We start from the raw sequence: 14118 nt of genomic DNA, 5'->3' as shown, positions 1-14118 counted from the left end.
TGTGCCTGGCTGATTTCTATCTTTTTAAATTCTATTTTTCTTGATACCCCTTGCCTTCCAAAACAGAGCTCAAAATCCAGAGGTAAGGAGCAAGTACGCACCTGTTCATGTTTAAAGTCGGAGCCCTGTCTTGCTCATCTTCAAACTGTCTGCACATGGGGCCTTGAACTTACTTTGTAGGCACTCTGGACCCAATGTGTGGACTCAGACACGCCGTCCAAGCCAGCTGGAGAAATTCTGTGAATGTGTCCTCTGATGAAATGTGGACTAGTATTTCCCACCCCATCCCTGTTCCGCTACATGAAGAGAGAATTCATGCAGCAAATAAGTATATGAACTATTGCATAGTAAAGTCCCCTCTTGAAGACCCAGGGTATGTACTGGCAAATTCAAAACTCTCAAATGTTCTGTAGCAAGTTAGTTTTGACCCAGGATTGCCCACACATTAGGTAGGACTCACTTTTTTTATGTGGTAGGGATTATGACTCTAATGCTGGTTTAATCTGTTTGTAAAGGACAGAGATCTTAGCAGGAAGTCCTACAGCAGAAATTACTGTGGCTTTGAAAGTGACTTCCTTACAGACCCAGAGAAGCTGCACTGTGTGAAACCATTCCTTGGACTCTGCCTCCTCGTGAGCATGCGGCACTGCCAGGGCGCCTGGAGGAACCTGCATGTTGGCACCTGCCCACGCTCCTTCATTCCTTGTCTCCTCTCTCAGCCAGAGGCGGGCAGAGCATCTGGGCTGGCCACGAGGCGTGAGGCACCTGCCACGTTCTCATGAGACAGGCCAGCAGGGGTCCAGGCCTCTTCTGAAACCAGGGATCCATTGAGGGTGGTGCATTTTGCCAGGAGGAGAAACTCACAGAGGAGGTGCTGTCCATGAACAAGTCCAGTCAACTTCTTGTTTTGAGAAACTAATCACTCAATAATTTTCTGCAATTGCAGGAAGACCTGAAAGCTAGCACAGGGTCAGCCTGGAAGAGGGCTTTCTATTTATAGAGAATAAGACCCAAGAAAAGCACCTCGTTAACCACAGTGGATACCAACCACTACCATTGATTGTTGGCTGCACACCAGGTTCAGTTGCCTCAAGAAAGATGGTATTCTCAGTTTGCAGTCGAGGAAACTGAAAACTCACCCAGAGCCACAAAGTTTGGAATAGGCAGAGCTGTTGTAGGAACACAGGTGTGACTGACTCCAAAGCCAGAGCTTCTCCAAGCCCACTGCTCTTTCCAGAGACCTTCAACCCTCTTCCCAACGCTGTGCCTCCTATTCAGGCTCCACAGTGCATCCCCTCAGTGGGAAGAAGAAAGAACAGGATGCATGCGGGGTGTGGTGGTGCATGCCTACAGTCCCAGCAGCAGGAGGCTGAGGCTGGAGAATGGCAAGTTTGAGGCCAGACTCAGGAACTGAAACAGGGTGGGGAAATAGCTCAGTGGTAGAGCAACCCTGGGCTCAATCTCCAGTGCTGCCAAAAACACAGGACTCGGGCTGGGGAGATAGCTCAGTCGGTAAAGTGCTTGCCTTGCAAGCACAAGGCCGTGGGTTCGATTCCCAGCACCACACACACACACACACGCACACACACACAAAAAGCACAGGACTCATTTTAGAGAGTGCAATTTGGGGATTTGGGGCTGGTGCCTGAGAGCCTGAAGCCCTTTGAACACGTCACCTTGGCGATCGTTGGGTGACAGTAACTTTTAGAATCTGGTGGTAATTTCCGTGTTAAGCATTACTGTTCTTTGAGGCTATAAAATGGGCCATATTCTTAAACCCAGTTATGAGTCACGGGGCCTTGAACTCTTAGGGAGCCTGGGGATAGTAAAGCCTTCTGATAACTGTAAATCACTGCGGTCACCCTGCCTAACTTTAATGCCACACACAAGAGAAAAGAAGTTGTCTTGTCAAAGGTCTGCGATCGCTTTACCGACTGGCAAAGTTCATCATGACTTCTCTTCACTTTATGGTCGTGTCATGAATCCAGTTCCAACACCTGAAAACGCCCTCAGTCTCTCAGCCTTGGGAATATGATCCTTAGGTTGGTGAAAAATGGAAACTCTTAAGCGAGAAATATACAGTTGGCCCACAGAATGTGCCCCGTGACCAGACCCCTGTGTCAGCTGAAAGGCCTCACGTTATGTGCTCTGCACCCTGTTGGTGCTGAGATGTTCGTTCCTTCATGATCTGGTCTGAAATGGATTTCTCTGACAACTTTCAAAAACCAGAATTAAAATAAATATTTGGGGATATGGATACGGACACATCTTTCTTTACATACTTGGCATCAAAACAGTCACACACACCCAAGGGCTTGGGAGGCTGAGGCAGGAGGATTGCGAGTTTGAAGCCAGCCTCAGCAACTTACCGAGACCTTGTGTCTAAATAAACTATAAAAAAGGGCTGGGGATGTGGCTCAGTGGTGGCACCCCTGGGTTCAATCCCTGGTACCAAAATGGAACAAAATAAAAAACCCAGTATGGATAAATTACATCCATTTACATACGGGTGGGGGCGGCGGGGATCTAGAACTCCCCTTATGGACACAAAGGATGTGAATTTATGCATATTTCCAAAAGGATGATTGGGTTTTTGTTACCACTTCTATTCTGGGCATTTAGTTTTTTCCCAACTGTGCATTTCCTCTTATTTTGAGAGAATTCCTCGGGCCTTGTATTGTATTTGAGTCTTTATAGGAAAAAACAACATAGCCAGAGCAGACCCCATGCTCCTCATCCATCTTGAGCCCTGAGGAGCTATTAGACAATAACTGTGGCGTAGACGTGCTATTTGTTTGTCCATGGCAGACCTGAGTCACAGCAGGCTCCAGGGCGTGGGCCTGGAGTTTCTCTAGCTGGTGATTTTCTGTCCACCTACCCCCAAATTAAATACAGAAGGGCAAAGTAGCCCATCATCAAAACTGGGTTTGCCAGAAAAAAAGCTTTGTTTCTAAAAAAGATATTGCCAGAATATATCTCCTAATTGTTAATTATTATTTTGTTGACTTAATTAACAACAACAAGAAGTACGGCCAATCTTGCAGGTTCCCGCTCAAGAGCGATAGAAAAACCCACATTTTTGAAGATCATATTTTCTTCTCTCAGCCAGGTTCTCATGAGAGAGGCATTTTTTTCTTTTCTTTTTTTGGGGGGCCCGGGGGGTACTGGGGATTTAATCCAGGGATGCTTTACCACTGAGCTACATGCTCAGCACCTTTTTTTTTTTTTTTTTTAATTTTTATTCTGAGACAGGGTCTTGCTAACTTGCTTTGGGTCTCCCTAAATTGCTGAGGCTGGCCTCAAACTTGGGATCCTCCTGTCCCAGCCTCCAAAGTCCCTGGGATTACAAGTGTGCACCACCATGCCTGGCTGGTTGAAGCATTTCTAAACTCCGATGGTCACTTCCTGTTTAGATTGAGAAATGGTCTCCGATGGTGACCCAAGGGCTGCTTGGTCACAGCCTATCTGTAAGGGATGAGCTGACTTTGTCCTGCACCATCTCTAGAAGTGATGGGCATGAGACCAACTGACCAGGAGTAAAGTTCCTTCCAAACCCTGCCTCTGCTGTTCATTGATGATGGAGTACCTGTGCCCAACATGAACAGATATTTCTCTCCTTCTCTTTCCAAACTCAAATTTCCAAAACTCAGAGATTAAGATGTGTTCCAGAGTTTCCTCTCGGCCTTCGCAACCCTTGGGTTTTCATTCGAAGAAGCAGCCCCTCGCAGAACTGTCTTCCTGCATCAGAGAACGTCCTGATCTTGGAGGCTGGGAAACAGAGGAAAGGGTCGTGTAGACATACTTTGTCCCTGTGTTTTAATAGCCCAGGGTCACATGACACTGACTTTAAAACAACATGAATAAAACTAAAGCCAAAGTTTTGAAAATTAAGCAAAACTTGCATGTGTCACACTGAGACACACAAAAAAGTAGCACTGGTGTCCTCTTGTCTGTAGATTTTAGTCCAGAGTCTTACAGTTTCAAAACTCTGAAGTCTGCTTGTGCTGACTCGAGGGCAGTTACCAGGTGGGCAGTGTCAAGGGACCGTGTGACTCTGGGCAGTGTGCTGTGGGGGTCCGGCAGGGGGGTCTCAATGACTTAGCCTTGCTCTTGCCACCTGGAGGCACTGCTCATACTTTCCGGAAGCTTCTTTAGGGACCACCTGAAGTGCTGCACCCTGGTGACCCTAGTTTGCCTACATCTGGGCTTGCTGCCCCCCCAGCCCTACCTGCAGTTTGGTTCCCTCCACCACTAGGGCCCCAGCGAGGAAGGAGCCCAGTGGAGACACGGCCACTGTCCCCAGGATGTGGGTGGGATGACCTCCCACAGAAAGAGCCCTGAGCCCCTGCTGCCTCTGAATTTCATTTCCTTTTTCTTCTCTGTCCCCAGAAAGAACTCACTGAAGAAGTCGGCCAGAATGGCAGCTGGGCTCAGATCTCCGTTCAAGTCCACAACGCCACCTGCACCGTGAGGATCGCAGCCGTCACGAAAGGGGGAGTTGGGCCTTTCAGTGACCCGGTGAAAATATTTGTCCCTGTGCACGGTGAGAGCAGGGCCCTTCTTGCCTGATGGGCCGTATCCGTCCTGGTGGTAAACGCACTGCTAGAGTAACCCGTGGGATGGCAGCTGGTTAAAGACCCAAGACGAGGACCAAAAAGCATGTTTGTGTCAGGTGTAGTGGTGCGTGCCTGTAATCCAGACAGCTCGGGAGGCTGAGGCAGGAGGATCACAAGTTTAAGGCCAGCCTCAGCAACTTAGTGAGACCCTGTCTCAAAATAAACAATAAAAGGCCTGGGGATGTGACTCAGCAGTTAAGCGCCCCTGGGCTCAATCCCTGGTACCCAAAAAATTTTATGTGCAAAGATAGAGGTCCTCAATCTGGGGACATGCTTCACAGAATCCCCACTCCGCCGGGGCCTCCTGCCATTTCCACCAGCAGTGATAATTTATGAGGTGGTTTGTCCCTTTGGAACACCAAATCTGGTTGACTTGAATGCCATCTAGGAGAGGTGTCCGTGGCTGAGCTGCATGGGCTGATCCTTCCTGCTATTTGGCGTTGCTGTTGTAAGCGGTTCTCTGCCCTCTTTTTACCCACTCAGCCCTTGGGTAATGTGCATGGGGTTTGCTCTGCACAGAACACCACCTCTGTCTGCAGAAGCTGTCCTCACACTGCCCTGGGCTGACTGAGCTAAATGCCCAACCACGCGTGCTGGCTTTTGCCGGTTGCTGGAATATTCCTTGGCAAGGTGCCACAGTGGTGCCCAAGCAGTCCAAGTGCTGTGCTGGTTTCCACAGACCAGCGGAGCCACCTCTGTTCTGACTCTGACTGCCCTGGGTTGCCTGATGGTAAACCATGGTCATAAAATCCGTGCTCAGGCGTCCGTATCTGTATGGCTTACAGATTTACAAGTTCTTGACAAGCGCGCCCTTTGTACCCAGTGGCAGGACTGGAGAGCACAGTAATTGAGTTCCTGTCTGTTCCCAGCGACCCTCAAACATGCCCCACCTTTCAGTGATGAATTGAACCCTATCACATTCCTGAAGCCAGTAGCCTCAATACCTGGGAACCTCAGCGGTGATGGGAAAACGAGGTGGGTCTCCCGCCCACGTTTCAAAGACAAGGAAATTCTCATTCTAAAAGCGCAGGTTACAACACCGTCGCCTAAGGCCACAGAATTTCCACCTCCAACTGCATCATGCCAGGTGGGTGGTCCTCACTGCGCAGCTCCAGCTCGCAGAAATGTCACTGTCACAGCCTAAATAGCACCATGGGCCCACCAGTGCCCGTGGGTAGCTGCCCTCGTGTTTGAACTGAAATTGCGTAAGGCATGAACTTCAGTCCACCAATCATCGTGTACATAACAGACATGCGGGATGATCCTGACCAATCACATGGCTCCTTTCAAGTGCAGTTGCTAATTGCCCCCCACCCCCATCCACTGTTGGGCTCCCGCGTGTCCTGCAAAGGCGGTGGCTGTGCTGCCTCCTGCCTCCCAGTGACAGGCACGCATGATTTTACAAAACTAGAGGACTGCAAGGAAGCAACCGGTGGACAGAGGTGAAAGTACAGCCCAGAAATGAGAAGGGAAGCGTTGGGGAGAAATTTGAACTGAGTGTCAGCAGAGCGAGGAGTGTCCATGCTGCGGTGGTCGGTGGACGCCTGTCGAGCAGCCCAGGGAAAGCAGCGAAGGTCAGCTTATGAACATAATGCAGTGGCTGTGAGGAAAGGATAACATATCCCAGAGAAAGTGACACCAGCAAAAACGGACCAACAAACAAAAAACCCTTCGTTCGGGCCTGGGGGTGCAGCCCAGTGGCAGAGCACTTGTCCAGCGCACGGCCGGGCGGTTCCACGGGGGCGGGGCGGGAAAAGAAACCTTCGCATTGTAAGAATTCTCAAAGTGACCTAGTGTCACTGAAAGCACAAAAAATAAAACATTGGAAGTTGATCCAAACTTGGAAAGGGGTATGACAATTCTCCACAAGATGCAAAATGTATTTTTTTTTGTCTTTTTTGGAACTGGGGGAGGAACCCAGGGCTTTGGGTATGCAAGGCAGATGCTTTGCCACTGAGCTACATCCCAGCCTTCAACCCTTTTATTTTAAGACAGGGTCTTTCTAAGCTATCAAGGCTGGCCTTGAACTTGTGATTCTCCTGCCTCAGCTTCCTGAGTGGCTGGGATTAGGCGTGCACCTGTGCCTGGCTCCTAGCTTCTCACAGGTTTTTTTGTTTTTGTTTTTTGCAAAGAAACAATGCTTTGGTTCTTAATGTTTTAAATTATAGCACACCAAGTAAATACTAGTTGTACTGATTTTTTCATTTTCCTGTACACTTACTGCCAACATGAAGAGTTTCCCATTGGTTATTATTTTTTAAGTTGACAAGTGAAAAATTGTTTACATTTATGGAGTGCACAGTGATGTCTTGACACATGTATACACCGTGGAATGATTAGGTAGCTAGTGCTGATGATAACTGAGACTCTCCCAGCCCTGCACAGTGGCGCACACCTGTAATCCCAGTGATGGGAGGCTGAGGCAGGAGGATCACGTGTGGGAAGCCAGCCTCAGCAACCTAGCAAGGCTAGGTTAGCAAGCAACTTGGCAAGACCCTGTCTCAAAATAAAATACAGAAAGAGCTGGGGATGTGGCTGGATTGAGCGCCCCTGGGTTCAATCCCCAGTACCAAAAACAAAAACAAAAAACAAAAACCACCCCGTGTGGTCTCAGCCTGCACAAGCGAGGGCTGCCTGCATCTGTAGATCACGGGAGACCGAGGACGGACTCCTCCTGAAAGCTCTTACTGTTTGTCCTTCCCGATCACAGGCCACACTTCTTAGGTGCCTTGACCTTTCTGGTGTTTTTCCAGGTGGAGTGGATTATGCCCCCTCGTCCACTCCGGCGCCTGGCAACACTGAGCCCCTGCTCCTTGTCCTCGGCTGCTTCTGTGGATTTATATTGATTGGGCTGCTTTTGTATATTTCTATGGCTGTCAGAAAAAGACTCCAGGAGACAAAGTTTGGGTAAGTTTCCCAGTGGAGATCTTTGACTCAGTGGTATTAATGAGGTTGTTGGCCAGGTCACAGAGCTGTCCCGCCCGCCCTGCTCCTCAGGCTGCCCAGGGTGGGTGCTCTGTCTTACATGGCCTGGAGCAGGTGCTTCCTCACCGAGGCTGGTTCCTACTGTGGCAGCCGGCAGCAGAGCCAGCAGCAGAGCCGGCCTGGAGAAGGCTGAACAGAGGACACCCTGGAAGGCCTTCACCTCTTGGGCTAGGTAGTGTTAAATGAGGACCTGCCCCGTACCCTTAAAAATGACTCCGATTCTTTAAAAATGAGCATCCATGCTCTGCAAGTCCAAAATCTGAAATGCTCCCAAATCCAGAACCTTCCAAGCACCCAAATTGATGCCACTCTGTGCACTCTGTCATGCACAGAATTATCATAAATATATTATTTTCAGGCTATGTGTATAAGGTGTGTAGGAAATATTAATGAGTTTCCTGTTTGTAACTGGGTCCCATTCCCAGGATACCTCATTATGTATAGTAAATATTCTAAACCTGAAAAAAAATCTGAAATTTGTAACACTTCTGGTCCCAGTTGGTCATTTCAGATAAGGGATGCAAAACTTGTGTAAGTAGATAAAGGTATACGGGGGATTCACCAAAGCCTGGCAGACCCGGCTGGTATCATTGTGGGTGGCAGGGCTTCATTCTTTCTTTCTTTTCCTTTCTTTTTTTCTTCTTTTGCTGTATTTCGCACATTTTCTTTAGCAATTAGTTGTTTTTCTAGTAGAGGAAATTTTCATATTTTAACCATCGGATGCTTTTTCTTCTTTTCTGTTCATCTTGCTTTTATAACAAACACTGGTTTAATATCAACAAAAATGAGAATCTGTGTTGACGCAACCTCTGAAAAGAGGGCGGTGTGGAGAGTGTTGTTTCCGGAACTCCGTCTTCCTCTCCAGGGTTCTGCAGTGAATTTGGAGTTCCGTGAAATCCAGTTTATCCGTCAGGTCAGGAGGAAGCGTTCTGTATGAGGAGAGTTGTTGGTGGCTTGGGTCGGGACAGAGCGAGGGAGGGTTCGGGGGCTACATTTGGAGGGGACCCGTGGTCCCTCTCTGGATGCTCCACCTTCAGAGTGCTGCTAAATATCCCAGTCACTCCGGGACTTCCCAAGGACTTGGGAAGGGGCTGAAGACTTCCTTCTCTTATGGGGACCCCAGTCCTAGGAGTCGGATATACAGTTTCTAAGAATGGCTGTTTTAAAGAAGTGGACAAAATTGCATGGAAATCCTGCACAGATAGCCAACTAAAATACATCACAGGGTCTTGGTGTGGCATCCAGACTCATCGTGACCGAGTACAGAGCACCCCTGCTCAGGAATATGTCCTGAATTGTCCCAAGGCACTGGGCACTGTGGTAGAGCAGGATCCAGTGGTGAACAGGCCCCTGCCCCAGGCACTCACAGGTTATAGGGAGTCAGGCATGGTCAAGCAGGCAGGCAAATAAATACAAAATGTGATGGAGTGAATTATATATAAAAGAGTAAGACTATGTTACCAGGAGAATTTGCATTAAGAAAGTCAGGCGAGGCCTCTCTGGAGAGGTGACTGGCAGCTTACCCAAGATCTGAAGAAAGAACAGGGATTCATTAGGTGAGGGAAAAGGAAGAGCATTCCAGCCAGAAAGAGCAGCATATGCAAAGATCCTGTGGTACGTGGGAGCCTGGCATACAGGGGAGAGCATTGGATTGAAGTTATCACACCTGAGTTCCAGGATTAATTCTGTCACTTAAAAAAGCCCTTTACCTCTTCTAGGCTTCCTTGGTGTTTTCTGTCTCTGAGTGGTCTCCAAGGCCATTTCCACTTATAATTGCCATGATTTTGAATTGAGACTTTTCTATTCAGTCAGCTTGTAGTCCTAGAACTGAGAAATGCAGAAGGAGGCTCATTTGGAAATGTTCCTATCAACTCGGCCTCCACCGACTCCTAAATCTAGCACCAAAATGGATGTTAGATATCAGCTGATTGAACTTTGGTTGCAATAACCTAGGAAAGTTTAGGGTTGAAAGTTACAGAATTTACCAAAAAAATTGGGGCTGCTAAATTCAGCAAGTACGTTACCAAGATTACAAAGCTATTGTAATATTTAGGAATCAAATTATTTCCAAGAACCATTAAGCTCAGCAAAAGCTAATAACAGGTTATTTTTATGTTTACTAAAGTCAATTCCCGCGAGTCCTCCCCATGAAATCTATTCATTTGTTCATTTTGTACAGGCACTTTTCTGTACCTGTTTTAATGAAAGCATCTTTTTTTTTCTTCTTATAAAATCAATATTCTTATAGTTTTTAAAAAATCAGACGGTATAAAATAATCAGAAGTAGAGTGAAACCCATCCATCTGTGACTCGGGTCTCACACAGGTTGTAGTTGCTATTTTGACATATCTCCTTCCAGTTGCCTTGCTTTTCCTGTGTATATGAATCTTATTAACATGTATTATTTTCAAAACTGTGTTGCCTCTTTAAAAATGATTTATGTGCCTGAGGTAGGATGAAATTAAGCCTGTCAATCTATTGATCGATCGATACTGTGGATTGAACCCAGGGTGCTCTGTCACTGAGCTCCGTCCCCAGCCCTTTTTATTTTTTAAGTCAGGGTATCATTTAGTTGCCTAGACTGGCCTCAAATTTGTGATTCTCCTGCTTCAACCTCCCAACTTACTGAGATTACAGATGTGCACCACTGTGCCTGGCCATTCTATAATTTAAACTAATTAATTCATAATACTTTCCTACTGATTAGTCTTAAATGGACTAAGTGGATTTTTTAAATAGACTTTTTTTTTTCCCCCGGTGCTGGAGATACAACTGAGGACCTCACGCAGGCCAGGCAAAGCCCTCTACCACGGGGCCATCCCCCAGCCTAATAGACTTTACTTCTTAGAACAGTTTTGAATTTACAGAAAAACGAAGAAGACCTACAGAGGTCTTCCTATGCCCCCGCCTAGTCTAATTTTACCTGTTATTAATGCTTAGGTTAGCAAAGTGCATTCAATATAACTGATAATCCAGTATTGCTGCATCATTATTAACTAATAATAATGTATTATTAGTAGTATTCAGATTTCCTCAGTTTTTAGTCCCTCTTCTGTCCTGGGATCCCACGTGACATTTAGTTATCACATCTCTCTCAGCTCCCCTGGGCTGGGGCAGTTTCTCCATTTCCTAGTCTTTGAAGATCTCAACAGCTTTTGGGGACACTGGCCAGGTGTTTCGTGGAGTGCCCCCTTTGGGATTTGTTTGCTCGTGATTAGCCTGGGGCCATGGGGTGTGGAGGGGTGAAGTGCCATCTTCCTTACACCAGACCAGGGGGACCCTCAACCGCTGCTCACTGTCCGTGTCCACCTGCCTGGCTGAGGTCGGGTTTGCTCGGTCGGGTTTGCTAGGTATGTCTGCTGTGAAAGTCCTCTCGCTCTCTTCCTCCGCTGTTCTTTGGAAGCAGGTCACTACACACGGCCTTCAGTTAACTAGATGAGGAATTGGCTTCCCAAAGGGTGCAGAGTTCAAAAAATACTTGGAGTTCTTTCCAGGAGATTCATCTCCTCCCCTGGGTCATTTGGTCAGTCAATCCTACTGTCCTCTGCAGGGACTTGCAGAGACTCACCTTATGCTTGTCATCCTGTGCTATTTTATTTTGTTGCTCGGATTGTCTAGCAATTGGCAATCTAGTCATTCTCCACACTTGGCGGCGCCTGGACAGTCATTATGATAATGCCAAGTAAGCCTAAAACGGATCTAAGGAGAGAAACCCACTTCTCCTAGTGGGAAATGCTTTGTCGCTGGCCGGTGGTGGCTTCAGGGCCTCCCTGTGGACTCAGCACGTGGCTCTGCAGCCCTGTTTTTACGTGCAATGCCCTCGTTTTCATCCTCCAGGAGCGCATTCACAGAGGAGGATTCTGAACTGGTCGTGAATTACATAGCAAAGAAGTCCTTCTGCCGACGAGCCATCGAACTCACCTGTAAGTTGACTTTCACTTCCCTTTTTGGCAAAAGGTAAAATAGTGGAGAGGCAGGAAAGAAGGACGAACAGACATATTCTAACCAAAGCCAAAAAAGGTGAAGAGCAGGTACTTTTAATGTAGGAAATGCAGTCAGGCAGTGTGGGGCACATCTTGCTGGAAATCTGGGGTTGAAGCTGCAGTTAAGAAACCAGGTTTAGGGCTGGGGATATGGCTCAGTTGGTAGAGTGCTTGCCTCGTATGCATAAGGCCCTGGGTTCAATCCCCAGCACCGCAAAAAAAAAAGAAAAAGAAACGAAAGAAACAAGGTTTGCCGGGTGCAGTAGCACACGCCTATAATCCCAGCAGCTCAGGAGGCTGAGGCAGGAGGATCTTGAGTTCAAAGCCAGCCTCAGCGACTTAGCAAGACCCTGCCTCAAAATACAAAATAAAAAGGGCCGGGAATGTGGCTTAGTGGTAGATCACCCCTGGGTTCAATTCCTGGTGCAAAAAAAGAAAAGAAAGAAACCAGGGCAAAAGATTCATAATGCCACGAGACACAGAAAGAGGAACTTCCTGGATCGTGGAGATGGGGTACAGGTCAGGGATTTAAAGGGAACAGCAGAGCAATGGACCTAATCTTGAGCCTCATTTCCTGTTTTCCTGGCAACCAGCTCAGCACGATTTGCCAACATGCTCTGTAGCAACTCTGGTCTCTCTTTTGCTGAATCAGAGTGTGGGGCCTCTGGTTTGAAGAGGGGGACAAACAGATAACTGTGCTCTTGAAAAATTTCAGACACAGCAGAGAAAGTATGTGCAAATATTATCCAGTTCGTTCTTCTGGATGTTTGCCCAAACCCAACCAAACCAGAGAGGATTTGTAAGAAAGACGGAGCCAGGCCGCGCTCTGAAGTTACAGCCCGCGTGACGGGGGCCTTAGTGACCCCTTCACTTTTCTGATCTGTATGCCTTCTATTTAGACGTATCAACCCTTGCATTTTTAAAAACCTCATCTTCCTTCCTTGGAGAGCTCTTGGGGTAAACTTTTTTCCTAAGAGCTAACGTGTCCTAATTATTCATATCTATTTTTTCAAGACTTGCTTCTGCCTTCTCTGTGGCTCAGACTGGACCCTTGGCCAAATAACGATTGATGCTTCTTTTTCTGGTCCTTTCCTCTCCTGCCCAACACTCAGCGCTACAAGCCCGTTCCGGGGACCTCGTGGTGTTGCACACCTGACTGCAGCACCCTCACCCGGCCCTTCCCCAAAGTACTTGGGTCAGCACTTCCTCGGTCCCCTCCTGAGGCCCCAGAGGCCACGTGTGGGACGGTAGCCAACTCTCAGGACGTCTCCTGTGGTTGGTGTGCCTCCTTCCGTGGCATGGGGGGTGGCAGGGATTTCCTTATGGTTCTTTTAAACGCCTCGTTAGGGATATAATAATAAACAATTCTCCAGCAAGTACCTGTTGACTCATTTCCTTACTCTTTGAAGTCAAGAGCGCACCTTCTCCACGGATCTGATTCCTGACTGCCGCCACTGCTGCTTGAGGGGAGAGAAACAGGGCTTACTCCTCCTCCTCGTCCTCCTCGTCCTCCTCCTCCTCCTCCTCGTCCTCATCCTCCTCCTCCTCCTCCTCGTCCTCATCCTCCTCCTCCTCCTCCTCCTTGTCCTCCTCCTCCTCGTCCTCGTCCTCCTCCTCCTCCTCATCCTCCTCCTCCTCCTCGTCCTCCTCCTCGTTGTCGTCCTCCTCCTCCTCCTCCTCGTCCTCCTCCTCCTCATCATCCTCCTCCTCCTCCTCGTCCTCCTCCTCGTTGTCGTCCTCCTCCTCCTCCTCCTCGTCCTCCTCCTCCTCCTCATCCTCCTCCTCCTCCTCTTCGTCCTCCTCCTCGTCCTCCTTGTCCTCCTCCTCCTCCTCCTCCTCGTCCTCGTCCTCCTCCTCCTCGTCCTCCTCCTCGTTGTCGTCCTCCTCCTCGTCCTCCTCCTCCTCGTCCTCCTCCTCCTCGTCCTCCTCCTCCTCGTCGTCCTCCTCCTCGTCCTCCTCCTCCTCCTCCTCCTCTTCGTCCTCCTCCTCGTCCTCCTCTTCATCCTCCTCCTCGTCCTCCTCCTCCTCGTCGTCCTCCTCCTCGCCCTCCTCCTCCTCGTCCTCCTCTTCGTCCTCGTCCTCCTCCTCCTCCTCCTCCTCGTCCTCCTCGTCCTCCTCCTCGTCCTCCTCGTCCTCCTCCTCGTCCTCCTCCTCCTCATCCTCCTCTTCATCCTCCTCCTCGTCCTCCTCCTCCTCGTCGTCCTCCTCCTTGTCCTCCTCGTCCTCCTCCTCGTCCTCCTCCTCCTCATCCTCCTCTTCATCCTCCTCCTCGTCCTCCTCCTCCTCGTCGTCCTCCTCCTCGTCCTCCTCCTCCTCATCCTCCTCTTCATCCTCCTCCTCGTCCTCCTCCTCCTCGTCGTCCTCCTCCTCGCCCTCCTCCTCCTCGTCCTCCTCTTCGTCCTCCTCCTCCTCGTCGTCCTCCTCCTCGTCCTCCTCGTCCTCCTCCTCGTCCTCCTCCTCTTCATCCTCCTCCTCGTCCTCCTCCTCGCCCTCCTCCTCCTCGTCCTCCTCGTCCTCCTCCTCGTCCTCCTCCT

The 14118-nt window shown here is 48.9% G+C and overlaps 1 protein-coding gene across 1 annotated transcript in view; it reads left to right on the top strand.

The window, feature by feature from the left end:
• Positions 1–14118, top strand: part of MERTK (MER proto-oncogene, tyrosine kinase) — an 80512-nt gene that overhangs the window by 46627 nt on the left and 19767 nt on the right. The window contains exons 9-11 of the mRNA XM_079110649.1: positions 4390–4543; positions 7370–7523; positions 11439–11524. Of these exons, the coding sequence (XP_078966775.1) occupies positions 4390–4543; positions 7370–7523; positions 11439–11524 (394 nt within the window). The remainder of the gene's footprint in view (positions 1–4389; positions 4544–7369; positions 7524–11438; positions 11525–14118) is intronic.

Source organism: Sciurus vulgaris (genome assembly GCF_902686455.1).
Source record: "Sciurus vulgaris genome assembly, chromosome: 14".
NCBI lineage: Eukaryota > Metazoa > Chordata > Mammalia > Rodentia > Sciuridae > Sciurus > Sciurus vulgaris.
The sequence above is the reverse complement of the archived record's forward strand: the minus strand, read 5'-3'. Positions and strand labels throughout refer to the sequence as shown.